Source organism: Mytilus galloprovincialis, chromosome 10 (assembly GCF_965363235.1).
Source record: "Mytilus galloprovincialis chromosome 10, xbMytGall1.hap1.1, whole genome shotgun sequence".
Taxonomy (NCBI): domain Eukaryota; kingdom Metazoa; phylum Mollusca; class Bivalvia; order Mytilida; family Mytilidae; genus Mytilus; species Mytilus galloprovincialis.
The window spans coordinates 85,887,288-85,901,174 of NC_134847.1; the positions used below are offsets into that span (position 1 = coordinate 85,887,288).

The 13,887-nt window shown below is 30.5% G+C and overlaps 1 protein-coding gene across 1 annotated transcript in view; it reads left to right on the plus strand.

Moving 5' to 3' along the window:
• LOC143048680 (centrosomal protein of 290 kDa-like) overlaps positions 1 to 13,887 on the plus strand; it is a 62,209-nt gene that overhangs the window by 35,141 nt on the left and 13,181 nt on the right. The window contains exons 32-48 of the mRNA XM_076222487.1: positions 184 to 378; positions 936 to 1,016; positions 1,328 to 1,435; positions 1,920 to 2,054; positions 3,284 to 3,517; positions 3,765 to 3,983; positions 4,842 to 4,996; positions 7,597 to 7,810; positions 8,206 to 8,343; positions 8,778 to 8,892; positions 10,704 to 10,813; positions 11,107 to 11,259; positions 11,543 to 11,682; positions 12,032 to 12,176; positions 12,377 to 12,523; positions 13,172 to 13,327; positions 13,623 to 13,748. Coding sequence (XP_076078602.1) covers positions 184 to 378; positions 936 to 1,016; positions 1,328 to 1,435; positions 1,920 to 2,054; positions 3,284 to 3,517; positions 3,765 to 3,983; positions 4,842 to 4,996; positions 7,597 to 7,810; positions 8,206 to 8,343; positions 8,778 to 8,892; positions 10,704 to 10,813; positions 11,107 to 11,259; positions 11,543 to 11,682; positions 12,032 to 12,176; positions 12,377 to 12,523; positions 13,172 to 13,327; positions 13,623 to 13,748 — 2,571 coding nt within the window. The remainder of the gene's footprint in view (positions 1 to 183; positions 379 to 935; positions 1,017 to 1,327; positions 1,436 to 1,919; positions 2,055 to 3,283; positions 3,518 to 3,764; positions 3,984 to 4,841; positions 4,997 to 7,596; positions 7,811 to 8,205; positions 8,344 to 8,777; positions 8,893 to 10,703; positions 10,814 to 11,106; positions 11,260 to 11,542; positions 11,683 to 12,031; positions 12,177 to 12,376; positions 12,524 to 13,171; positions 13,328 to 13,622; positions 13,749 to 13,887) is intronic.

The following is a 13,887-nucleotide window of genomic DNA, read 5'->3' on the forward strand; positions in this document are numbered from 1 at the left end:
GATTTGAAATACATTTTCACTTGAATACAGAAGGAGAAAACGAAATTTTGCTTGTAGATAAGATTAAATTCTTTTTTTGATTTAAAGCTTTCATATTACCATTCTTAAAAAAATCAGACATTTGAATTAGGATAATGGTCTATTTAATCGTTGAACTGTCATTTTGGAATATTTGTATTTAAGGTAAAAGAAGAGAGATACCAAGTGGAAGAGAAGTTAGCCGTACTAGAACTACAACACAGAAGTCTGCAGGATCTGATAGCTACATTGAAGGACGGCCGTGGTGCTGCTAAAGTTATGGAGTGGCATTCTAAACTTGATGCTGTCAGGATTGAAGAACTCAAACACAAGAGACTCAACTCAAAACTTCAACAACAGGTATAAACAATTAGACAATGCAACTAAAGTTTGGGATTTTAAAGGAGTAGGCACTAAATTGGCCCAGATTTCTTGCTAAATTTCAAATTATGATTTATTGACCAATATCACAATGATAGTAGATAAAACCATAAGTAGATAGAAATATATTTTTATGTTGAAAATTTACATATTAGCATTCATTACGTGACAAATAGCACACATTGATTTTTTGGACTGGATGCATTTAGTGCATTCTTTTCAGTCTGTTATCTGTAGTTTTTTTTCCTACCAAACTATCTACACTTTCTTTATGCAAAGGTTGAAAATTATTATGTTTTTGAAATTATTGTTGGTAGTAATAGATCTAATTCATTAGAAATTCAAATTTAGAACTACCAACCTATATTGCCTATGCAATTTTTACAGATTCATTTATTATTGACCATTATTAGCTGTATAGTAATCAACATGCTAATGTAGGACTACAATAAAGATATTTCATTATTTTAAATTGCAAGTAACAAGCAAAATTATGATTTTACCACTGTATGGTAATAAATGTGATTTTCTTCCAGACTCAGTATTTAGAAGGTATAATCAGATCAAATGAGGCGATGGTAGCTGACTTAGAGGCTGATAATGTACATCAAACCAAGGTTAGTTTAGTTAACCTTAGTATTTGTATTGATTAAATTAAATCTGACATTTTGTAGATTATAATATAGATCATGTATTCCATTATAGAAAATTAAAAAAAAATAATGAAGAAAAAGTGATAAATGTGGAACAGTTTGTACTGAAGCTAACAGGAACAAGGGAAACATTTTTTTAAAGGCCTTACAGTAGAATAAATGTCATACAACAGTGAAAATAGGTACCTGCAAACAAAGTCTCCCCAATTAGGAATTAGGAAATAAAGAATTTTATTTTAAAATCTTACATGTAATTCTTTGTGTCTAATTAACAGGACTTTGAAGAGAAACAGCTGAGATGGGAACACAGAGAGGTTGAATTAGAGAGAACAATAGGACGACTGGAGGGTCAGGCAGCAGAGATTGCAGGGGCAGCTTCTAAGGTTAGTTTACTACATAGGATATAAAACACATACATCAAACACTAAACTAAAGTAATCAGTAGTAGTTGATTTATATATGAAAACAAATAATTGACTTTTGCCATGAAGAAAGTCTACAAAATTTGAAAAGTGTTCAGCATTGAGACTAAATCATATTTCTTTTATAATACTCGATTGATTGTTGGTGTTTAATACTGGTACTAGCTTTTTTGGCTACATCATAGTGACCAGTTTTATTTGTGCTGAAAAACATTACAATTCTTAGGCAGCAAACTGACAATCCTTGTCAATTAAGTACATAGTTGAATGCACTTTCCAGGAGTGCTGGTTCAATCTTAGTATTTACAGGCCCGTGACCAATCAGCCTAGTTCTTGTTTGATGACTACTATTTTAATGCTAAAAAATCAGAGATTTATAAAAAAGACAGTTTGCATGTGTTATTTTATTATGTGAGCCACACTGAACTAATTTATTTTCTTACAGTTTGAGCAAGCTCTAGGATCCTTACCAGACCATAAATTACCAGTAGCAAACCAGTTGGAGGAAGCTATCACCACTATAAAGAGTAACGTCAAGATCATACTGGACACACAGGCAGAATCTAAAGTACTCAGAAAGGTGAGGAGGTCAGATGTATAGAAAATGTGTAAAATTATACCCCACTCTAAGGAGATGGAGCTATTTTTCAAATCACATTGTCCAACTGTGGGTACCTTCATCTGACAAATTTTCTCTTCACACTTTTCTCTGAAACTACTAAATACAATGACTTCACATTTGGTCTGCTAGTTGATAGTGATGAGATGACACCATTGTTATGCCCACCTATGATAGTAGAGGGGCCTTATGATTTCTGTTCTGTGGGTCCGTAAGTTCGTTCATCCATCTGTTTGTCTGTTTCTCTGTTGTACCGTTCGTCCATCCATCCGTCTGTCCTGCTTCAGGTTAAAGTCTTTGGTCAAGGTAGTTTTTGATGAAGTCAAAATCCAATCAATGTGAAACTTAGTACACATGTTCCCTATGATATTTATTATAATCTTTCTAATTTAAATGCCAAATTAGATTTTGACCCCAAATTTCACGGTCCACTGAACATAGAAAATGAAAGAGTGAATTTCAGGTTAAACTTTTGGTCATGGTAGTTTTTGATGAAGTTGAAGTTCAATCAACTTGTAACTAAGTACACATGTTTGCTATGATATAATCTTTCTAATTATGATGCCAAATATTTTTTTTTACCCCAATTTCACGGTCCACTGAACATAAAAATTGATAGTGCAAGTGGAGCATCCATGTACTATGGACACATACTGTTTTGGATCTATCTTTCTGTTTGCTGATACTTTGTGGATTTTTCTATATGTTGAATGAATTTTTAAAATATTCTAAATGTGTAGATCGACAACAGGTATATTCTTGTTGAACGTAGCTGACTTATAATATTTTTCACATATTCACACTGGATAATCTAATTCAATCATCTACATGGACACATGTCAACAGGTACACCATTGGAATATAAACATTTCTTACCTGTGAAAAAGATTTTTGATGACAATCAAATGTGACAAAATCAGGTACAAATGTACAAAGTGTATCTTTTATTTTTGCAATATATGTAAAGAAAATTCATAAGAAGAATTTATCAATAGTGAAAAGTTATCTTTTATAGTATTCAAGGAAATTTTATTGCTAAAGAAAATTAGAAATAGAGAAGTTTGTAACATATCTTATGAATTTTAATTGCCTATTTGAAATTTTATATTTCTTAGTATTTGTACAAAACTAATAAATTTCCTTAAATATTCTCACTTTACTTATTTAATTAATTTCTTTTTATTTATCAGAGAAATCAAGAATTAGAGAAACATGTGAGACAAGCAGAGCAGACCATTATAGCCAGAGACAAACTGATAGCTGAGTTACGACTTAGAATGCCTGCTACCGCTGATAGAGACGAGATCATTCTCAGTGCTACCTCTAAAGTTACCTCAGCCATGCAACAGAAACCTGGCAAAGAAAAGGAATACAGGACAGAACATTCCATCAAAATAGCACAGTCTACTATTTCAAGCTTACAGGTAAATTAAATGATACAGTGTACTATTTAGAATACTGGTAAATTTATCACATGCAGATAACATATAGACCTCAATGTACATAGGCTGAAAACAATTATTCAAATGATCATGGAGCTTTAGTAGACAGCATATGAGATTCATCTCGTTTCAATTTTTTTGTTTTCTGTCCCAGTACTTATTTTCTTTAAGATATTTTTTTTTATTTTCTTTTGCTTCCACATATTTGACATTTTTGATTACATTATAGGCCAGATTAAACCAGAAAGAAGAGACAATAGCCAAGTACCAGGAATTACTGAACCAGGCTCGTGAAGACATGATGTCAATGAACAAACGACATGAACAAGATCTGAAAAATATGCAGGAGAAGATTCACATGAACACTGATGCTGCATTTAACAAGTTTAAGGACGCTGCCAGAGAACTGATGCAGAAACAACATGTCCAACCAGCTTCTAATAAACAGGTAGGTTTCTATTGTAAAATTAAGAAATAATTCATGGGGCTTAAATATATCGTAATTTTACCACAGGTTGGCCCTTTAAGACACATATTTTACCATGAACGATTATGAGGGGTAAAATATCGGCATAAAGGAACAACTCGTGGTAAAATCACGATATATTCAAGCCCCCATGAATTATTTGGATTCTAATAGGACAAATATGGCAATTGTTTTAGATCAAAGCACTCTAGGTGAAGGCATTATTTGCTGTTCCCATAAATAAACGCATGATTAAATTGATGTAAAAGAACGGAGCAAACTAAATAAGTGACATGCTTAAACTATTTACAATAAAATATTTAGATAGGTTTGGATGAATTTAAAGATAATTGTACTTAAATGTCTTATATGTAAACAAAAATGACTTATATAACACATTTTAGCATTGTTTGCTTACGTTTCCTTGTTGTGATGATTTTTCGGTTTCACAAGGGTGTATTTTCCCGTAAAATGCCATTATTCTGACGTCAACGTTCTGTGACATCGGGTAGCTCATTCATAAAAAAGCATATGACGTGGGAGTACGATTGGAACAGCCCAAACAATATATTCACATTTTACCAGGGGTGTTTACTCAAAGCGTTTGAAGGATGTCATGTTAGAATAGGATTTATAAAGTTTGTTTCTTATTGAAATGTTCAATGAACAGAAAATCATTATTGTTTGATACAATTATGAAAAGTACAATAAATCATTTAATCATTATGTATCAGAATTACTATTATTTCAGTCACTTTCATAACTTAATCATAAATATTTGCAGCTCAATATATTAATGGTGAGATGAGTTTTAGTAACAATTTGATTATAATTTTCCAGATTGGACGTTTACATGAGTTAGAAGATGCTGTTGCAGAACAGGACAATGCCATGGCAGCCATGAGTGCTAAGATTAAACAGAAAGACGATGAAATAACCAATCTACGTCTCAAACTACAACAGATAACAAAACAACATGCTTCTGATAAAGATTAGTAAGTATGGAGACTTAGAATTAATTACAGACAGTAAAATAACTAATCTACGTCTTAAACTACAACAGATAACAAAACAACATGCTTCTGATAAAGATTAGTAAGTATGGAGACTTAGAATTAATTACAGTCAGTAAAATAACTAATCTACGTCTCAAACTACAACAGATAACAAAACAACATGCTTCTGATAAAGATTAGTAAGTATGGAGACTTAGAATTAATTACAGTCAGTAAAATAACTAATCTACGTCTTAAACTACAACAGATAACAAAACAACATGCTTCTGATAAAGATTAGTAAGTATAGAGACTTAAAATTAATTACAGACAGTAAAATAACTAATCTACGTCTTAAACTACAACAGATAACAAAACAACATGCCTCTGGTAAGGATTAGTAAGTATGGAGACTTAGAATTAAATACAGACTATAAAATAACTAATCTACGTCTTAAACTACAACAGATAACAAAACAACATGCTTCTGATAAAGATTAGTAAGTATGGAGACTTAGAATTAGTTACAGACAGTAAAATAACTAATCTACGTCTCAAACTACAGCAGATAACAAAACAACATGCTTCTGATAAAGATTAGTAAGTATAGAGACTTAGAATTAATTACAGACAGTAAAATAACTAATCTACGTCTCAAACTACAACAGATAACAAAACAACATGCTTCTGATAAAGATTAGTAAGTATGGAGACTTAGAATTAACTACAGTCAGTAAAATAACTAATCTACGTCTTAAACTACAACAGATAACAAAACAACATGCTTCAGATAAAGACTAGTAAGTATGGAGACTTAGAATTAATTACAGACAGTAAAATAACTAATCTACGTCTTAAACTACAACAGATAACAAAACAACATGCTTCTGATAAAGATTAGTAAGTATAGAGACTTAGAATTAATTACAGTCAGTAAAATAACTAATCTACGTCTTAAACTACAACAGATAACAAAACAACATGCTTCTGATAAAGATTAGTAAGTATAGAGACTTAGAATTAATTACAGTCAGTAAAATAACTAATCTATGTCTTAAACTACAACAGATAACAAAACAACATGCTTCAGATAAAGACTAGTAAGTATGGAGACTTAGAATTAGTTACAGTCAGTAAAATAACTAATCTACGTCTCAAACTACAACAGGTAACAAAACAACATGCTTCTGATAAAGATTAGTAAGTATGGAGACTTAGAATTAACTACAGTCAGTAAAATAACTAATCTACGTCTTAAACTACAACAGATAACAAAACAACATGCTTCTGATAAAGATTAGTAAGTATGGAGACTTAGAATTAACTACAGTCAGTAAAATAACTAATCTACGTCTTAAACTACAGCAGATAACAAAACAACATGCTTCTGATAAAGATTAGTAAGTATAGAGACTTAGAATTAATTACAGACAGTAAAATAACTAATCTACGTCTCAAACTACAGCAGATAACAAAACAACATGCTTCTGATAAAGATTAGTAAGTATGGAGACTTAGAATTAATTACAGTCAGTAAAATAACTAATCTACGTCTCAAACTACAACAGATAACAAAACAACATGCTTCTGATAAAGATTAGTAAGTATGGAGACTTAGAATTAATTACAGTCAGTAAAATAACTAATCTACGTCTTAAACTACAACAGATAACAAAACAACATGCTTCTGATAAAGATTAGTAAGTATAGAGACTTAGAATTAATTACAGTCAGTAAAATAACTAATCTATGTCTTAAACTACAGCAGATAACAAAACAACATGCTTCTGATAAAGATTAGTAAGTATAGAGACTTAGAATTAATTACAGTCAGTAAAATAACTAATCTATGTCTCAAACTACAACAAATGTCAATATAACATGCTAATGATAAATAAAATTGAAAATGAAAAGGGGGAACGTGTCAAAGAGACAACAACCCGACCATAGAACAGACAACAGCAAAAGGTCACCAATAGGTCTTCAATCATAAAGATAAATGATAAAGATTAGTAGGTATTAAGGTCAGACTAGAATAAATACAGACTATGAAATAACTAATCTATGTCTCAAACTACAACAGATAACAAAACAACATGCCTCTGGTAAGGAGTAGTAAGAATGGAGACTTAGAATTAGTTACAGACAGTGAAATAACTAATCTATGTCTTAAACTACAACAAATAACAAAATATCATGCTTTTATAAGGATTAGTAGGTTATATGGTCTAAAGTAAATATAGACTATAAAATAACAAATATATGTCTGATAAAGATAAGTTAGTATGGATGCTTAGAGTTAGAAAGTGACAGTGAAATAAAGGATAGATGTCTCATGATACAACAGAGAACAAACAACATGGTTTTGATACAGGCTAGAGTATCGAGAGCCTAGAGGTAACAAAAACAAGCCAAAGGAGACAATCAAAAACTAAAATTACAAATTTATGTCACAAACTGCAACAGACCAGTAATTTGAGATCAATTTCCTTTACTTTTGTTTAGCTGGAATAAGAAACTAGAATAATGAATAATGAATATTTATGATTAAAATGTGATTTATTAATAAGATGTAAGATATATTTGTCTTTGTTTTACAGTTTAACTGGTGAAGTAAAATCCCATTCAGAGAAGAAAGACAAAGAAGTAGATGATCATAAGAGACAGGTCGAACACATGAGGAAAGAGATTGAACTGTTGACCCAGGAAGTAGATACATTGAAGGATCAAAACAATAGAGCTCCTACTACAACAATGAAAAACATGGTGGACAGACTGAAAAATCAGCTGGCTCTGAAGGAAAAACAACATCAGGTATTAGAAGGTTTTAACCATTTGCACTTTACATCTCTAGCAACATTAGCATGAAAAAACAATTTTATCTTAAGTAAACCTTTGATATATATGTATAAAAGGAATAACTGTATCAAATGTTTATACTTGTTGACATCAACCATGATATTACTGCAATAAATGGATTTTACCAGTACTTCTTTAGCAGAGCAGAAAAAGAGTTATATGCAACTGTAAAATTTCATGATTTAGCAATAACACAGATACTTTTAAACAATAAATGAAAAGATTTGACAAAGGGAGATAATTCACTATTTTCATATATCATTTTGCTTTAAAAACTTAAAAACTATGACTTCTCTAACATGATGCTAGAGCCTTAGAATCATGTTAAGCATTCTTTTAATATTTTTTAGTCTTTGAGTAAAGCTTTGACAGAGTTGAGAGCAGATATGATTCAACAGGCTCAGGACCAAGTGAAGCACACCTCAGATGAATCGGAACAACAGATTAATGTACAGAAAATTATAGACAAACATACAAAGGAATTTGTTGTAAGTATAAGGATATTAGACAATAGATTTATTATTTCATCCATATTCTAGATGTACATACAACCATTTTGTCATCTTCAATTAAACCTTTTTTTTTATAGTTGTAAATAAATGGAAACGTACTGTGTCTTAATTATTAATCAGCAGTGCAATAATTTTGTACTTTATATCTACATCCTAGATTGGAGCTGACAAGTTTGGATATATAGATAAAACCATATGAGGGTTTATACAATAATGAGAAAGCAACCCAACAGTATATAATGTAAGACATCTTGAGGTCAATGTGTGGTCTTCAGTAATAAACAATTGCCTACTTCAATGTCCACTGTGCTTCACCAGTGCTTTGATTTAATGAAGTTGATGATGGTTTATAATCCATATTTATATAGATCTATAGATTTATCTATTAGATTGTGAATTTTATATCATAGGATCAAATAGAAGACCTGCAAGCACAGGTGGACAAACTCAGGAAAGAAGTGAAGAAGAGAAAAGAAAATGAATCCACTCTACAGACAGATTTAGATGATCTAAGGGAGGAAATTGGTAAGAAACCTAGAAGTTGTCGGTGCAAACTATTCATTTCATTCTTTTGTTATCAATGATGTTATTATAGTCATTTTGTAAAAATTGCTAATTTATTTTTATAAATGGGGCAGTAGTTTTTTGCATAAACTGAAAGTGAACTGCAAATTAAAATATTTAATATTTTACTATTGAAGATAGGCCTGCATGCAAAATTTACATAAACCATAAAATCAAGTATCCATATAAATACAATTTATATTGGAAATACAATATACTTGTATCTTTTTAAAAAATATGTAATTACAGTGAGTTGACTGTTAGTGTTGCTCTCCACCAATTGCAATTCATTCAAAATTTTGACCAAATTGCAATTTGTTTTATAAAATCAAATTGATCAACTGGTCAGAAATTTGAACCAACTGCTGTAGAAAACCACAGCCAAGTCATGAAAGTGCAAGGTGGTAAAATAAAACATACTTACAATCCTAAAAGACTTTTACTCCACTTTAATGATGTTGTGACAAAATTAGTTTATCAGTTTGTATAGTTATATTATATTCATTTCCATGCTGAAGGGGAACTGTTTATTTTGAATTGCTATTAAATTGTCCAAACTAAGCTTTCATATAGTTTTTCTTTCTAAAAGTATTCTATATTTATAAGAATCAGATATCATTTTAAATAAAACATCATATATTCAGTAAAATATGTGTGAAATAACAATATGCTATTGATAAGTTTTCAGGGGAGATAACCTAAAATATTATTCTTTTGAATAAAGACTTTTTGAAAGAAAATAATGTCTGATTCTTATAAATATAGAATACTTTTAGAAAGAAAAACTATATGAAAGCTTAGTTTGGACAATTTAATAGCAATTCTAAAAGTATTCTATATTTATAAGAATCAGACATTATGTGAATTAAAACATTTCATATTCAGTAAAATATGTGTAAAATTGCAATATATGTTTGTAGGAAGTTTCCATAGGGGAGATAATAACTTTTCTCTCAAAAAGTCTTTATTCAAAAGAATAATATTTTAGGTTATCTCCCCTGAAAACTTTACACACATATTTGACTGAATATATGATGTTTTATTTAAAATGATATCTGATTCTTATAAATATAGAATACTTTTAGAAAGAAAAACTATATGAAAGCTTAGTTTGGACAATTTTATAGCAATTCAAAATAAACAGTTCCTCTTCAGCATGGAAATGGCTATAATATAACTATACAAACTGATAAACTAATTTTGTCACAACATCATTAAAGTGGAGTTAAAGTCTTATAGGATTGTAAGTATGTTTTATTTTATCACCTTGCACTTTCACATTTTGACTGAACAATTTGTTCAATATTCTGACCAGTTGAACAATTTGGTTTAATAAAACAAATTGCAATTTGGTCAAAATTTTGAATGAGTTGCAATTGGTGGAGAGCAACACTAACAGTCAACTCACTGTAACATCCAGGACAAAATATGATAACTACCAGTAGAATAGAGTATTGAATAAAGAGAAAACAACCAAAGGGAGATAATTCAAATTTATTTTAAGTAAACCAACCAGTTTTTTTTTCTAAATTAAATTTTCACTAATGTGCTTTATATTTCAATTATAACTTCTATAAAATTTTATATATTAGAAGGGACAATAAATTCAAGTAACAAGTTTTGTATTTGTAGGAAGTCTACACTTATGATCATTGTGGAAAATGAAATAAATCTTCTAACATACATGCAAAAACAAAAATCTAATTTTGAGTGAATTTTGATGATTAACAAAGCCTGTCTAAATAATGTCATAAATACTTTTGTAATTCCAGGTCGAAAGGAGAAAAACTTACAGAGATTTAAATCTGATAAACATAGACTGGAAGGAGAAGTTGATGACCTGGAGAAGAAAGTCGACAGAATGAGTACAATGAAAACACAGGTAAAAGATACTTACTATGAAAAAAAATCAGTATTATCTGAAATATTCTCAAGTATTTTATGATCCTGGTTTGTTTCTTAGTTTATACTCATTTTGATATAATAACATGAAAGAAGCATTAATAGGAGACCAAAATAAGTTCATAGTACAAAATTAATTATATGCAAACAAATGTTTTCTTCTTACTTGTAATATTTTATTTGCACAACTTTAAAGTTTTTAAAATATTTGGTGCAACTTTAAAAGAAACCTAGAAATATAAACAGACCAATAAAGTGCTGTACTTTCATCAGAAAACAGGAGATGATGCCAGACAACAGGAGACAGAGGAGTTAAGACGTAGAGTCAGGTTACTAGAAGATGAATTAAAACGTAAACAACAACAGCCAGAGAAACCGTACGAAAGACCTCGAGAGCCTGAACCTGCTCAACCAAAGAGAGAAAAGGTAAATAAATGTAGAAAGTCAAATGTTAGAGCTGGATCACTTAAAATGTAATATAACGTGAATTATAATTGTTAAATTTCACATTCATTTTTGCTAGAAATATTAACAAGTACAGATATCACATTAATTAATCTGAAACAATTAAGTTGTTCTTGCCCTATATTGGACACATGGCGATATCAAAGATTTTAAGTGTAAGGTGCTGAAACAATTGTTTACTTTATTTCATATAATCAAGTTATGCAATATAACAATATTTAAACATAGAATTGTTCAATTTCAGACTGATGAAATGATTAAATGGGAGGAGAGTAAAAAATGGCAGAAAACAGTGGAGAAAATGAAACTTAGATTGAAAGACAAAGAAGAAGAGAACGAGAGAATTCTAAAGGCAAATAAAGTATTCAAGGATCAATTTGATAGGTATGTTAACAATTGTCTTGCTCATTTGTTTGTTTTGACAGATTCTGTTTGTACAGAATATTGAATATGATTGGACAGCAAAACAAGAGTTACTATTGATAAGGTCTGTACATGTAGCTTTTAAAAAATATTTTGGATTGAGAAATTTTGTCCTTGAATCTGATGTAGACAAATTTGGAATGTTTTTTTTTCTCTCCTGTAAGCTTCTACAAGCAAGCATATATTCTCATGTTTGATATTATCTCCAACACACTATCTCATGTTTTTGGTTCTCAATAAATTTTATATCATAAGTAACCATTTTCTATTTTTATAATGCTGAACATTCATTAAACACATTCAATTTCAGGGCAGAGAGAGAGAAAGAGACGTTACAAAGAAAATTAACTAACTTACAAAGAGGCCCAACTGGTGGTCCATCTATTGTATCATCAGGAAAACCAGACCATCAGATAGAGGCAGTGAAGACACAAAATTACCAATTACAAGAAGAGGTAGGACTTTGTTTTTGGTTAGACAGAGTTTTTCCTTTGTTTTTGATGTCTTAAACATTTAATTTTGAGTGATATATAAACAAAAATATATTTTGCACATAAAATATCAATGTATCAAGATTTCTAATGCAAGACTGTACGCTCTGACCCTGATACAAATTTGTGGAAGCAATTAAGACGTTTACTTTTCTCTTTTTCAGGTATCAAATTTAAGGCGGCAGCTCGCCATGGATAAAGATGCTGCTTTCCAGGATTTACAAACCAAGAACACATATCTACAGCAACAGTTAGAGCAACGAGAACATAGGGAACAAATTATAGCTCAGAAAGCTGTTACTACTTCAGCTGTGAGTATAATATAAAAAAAATTGTTATTTACGAAAAGGAAAACAAAGGGAGCAAATCAAAGCTCAGAATGCTGTTGCTACTTTACCTCTGGGTATTAAACCCTTTACAAGAGCAGAAAAAGTAAAGTCAAACATCAGAAATATTTAACTACCACCTCAACTTTGAGAATCATACAGAAAACTCAAACAAAGCATGTGGAATTGCTACTGCCTATGCTGAGAGTTATACAAACCAAGTACAGAGATTAAGCCTAGCTTGGAAAGGTGTCATTGCCACAGGCGTGAGGTTAATTATTAAAATGAGACATTTGTATCTTAATAACAAGATCAAAGGATCAAGACTTCAACTTTGGCGCACTAAAAAAACAGAAAAGATGGCATGTATTTGAGAAAGAAAAAAAACTTTCTTGTAGCCAGTTCTGAAGGACATTAAAAGATCTTTTTTCTCTTTTACCCAACAATTTTATAAAATATAAACCAACAAATGGATCTTATATATAAAAAGAAAATGTGGTTTGATTGCCAATGAGACAACTGTCCACAAGAGACCAAAATGACACAGACATTAACATAGCCCATAAAAAATGGTAGGACTATCTGATAAGACAATGATAGAAAACAGATTTTACACCAAGTAATATTTTGTAGGAGTTTAGCTCTTCCGGTACAGTGGCTGCCAGAGAGTACCAGGAGATATTTGAGAAAAACCAGTCTCTACAGAGACAGATGCTAGCTTTGTCAGAAGAAAATATAGAATTCAAATTTGAAAATGAACAGCTCAGAAAAGATGTTCCTAGGTTAAGAGTAAGTTTGCTTGTCAAATACCTCACTTTATAGGAGTCAATTTGCTCTCTTAAAGAGAAAGGATGGAAGTTCTCCAGAAATTCTAATAAACTTTTAACTAACTGCAGTATAACTTTTTTCTCAAAATTTGATGTTTGATTTCTGGAATCCAACTTCTCTTATACTTTTATGATAAAACAGAGAACAAATTAAAAAAAATATATAGATATTTTCAAGTTCGTGTTCCATATTATATTCAAATATCATAGCTGTAAAATCTACCTTTGTGATTACTAACACATAATTTACCTTACAGGGAAGAGTAAAAGACCTACAGAAATATGTGGAAGCCTTGAAAATAGAGAATGCTCAACTTGGTGGTCACAATTCATCTAGGTCTGGAGGCTCAATGGATTCTATAACCTCTAGTGGGATAAGAAGGGTATGTATTGTATAATATAGAGAATACAAATGCTACAGAGATAATGTTGAAGCAGTTCATCCAGATAAAAAGATAAATGATTCAAATGAGAATCCAATGGCTTCAATAGGGTAGATTTTGAAAATTAGTAAATCTGTTC